Source organism: Opisthorchis viverrini (genome assembly GCF_000715545.1).
Source record: "Opisthorchis viverrini unplaced genomic scaffold opera_v5_9570, whole genome shotgun sequence".
Taxonomy (NCBI): Eukaryota; Metazoa; Platyhelminthes; class Trematoda; order Opisthorchiida; family Opisthorchiidae; genus Opisthorchis; species Opisthorchis viverrini.
This window is the reverse complement of record NW_008763514.1, coordinates 1-544: the sequence shown is the minus strand read 5'-3', so window position 1 is coordinate 544 and position 544 is coordinate 1. Positions and strand designations below refer to the sequence as shown.

The window sequence follows — 544 nt, the reverse complement described above, 5'->3', positions numbered from 1 at the left end:
AATAAAACCGCACAAGAATAAATATCAGAACACGCAATCATGGTCAGAATTTGAATAGTTATATACATATACACAGAATAATTTTCGAGTATGTTGTCAGTCAAAGTATCTGCTGCCACCACCATCTTCGTCGTCACCACCAAGGGCATCGTCGCTGAGGTCACCTTCGCCGTTATCAAAGTAGGCCTGACAATAGTCGTTGTCGATTTCCTCGTCATCTATGTCATCTCCATCGCCTTCGACATTTACATCCCCATTCCAACGCGCATCATCCGAGTCCGCTTCAGAATCTTGATCAGCTTTGTCCGGTTCAACGACATCGGCAAGTTCACCTGAACAACAGATGATGAGGACCGTATATGTACTCATCAGATACAAGGGATAGCTTTTGAGCAAACTGCTTTTGGACTAGTAGTGGTCATTAGGCTTACCGGTTTGGAAGACAGTGCTTTAGCAGCCATTATTCTGGTGAGAATTCACAAAGTTTTAAGTGGACATGTGAGTGTATTTCACAATGAACGTATTAAAACGTCCAACAGGATGT

General features: G+C 42.8%; 1 protein-coding gene across 1 annotated transcript; it reads right to left on the bottom strand.

The window, feature by feature from the left end:
- Window positions 1-98: 98 nt before the first annotated feature.
- Window positions 99-332, bottom strand: T265_16256 (hypothetical protein; the record flags this gene model as incomplete). Its single annotated transcript, XM_009179834.1, has 1 exon — window positions 99-332. A coding segment is annotated over one exon (231 nt), but the record flags the coding sequence as incomplete, so codon positions are not given.
- Between the last annotated feature and the right edge of the window lie 212 nt (window positions 333-544).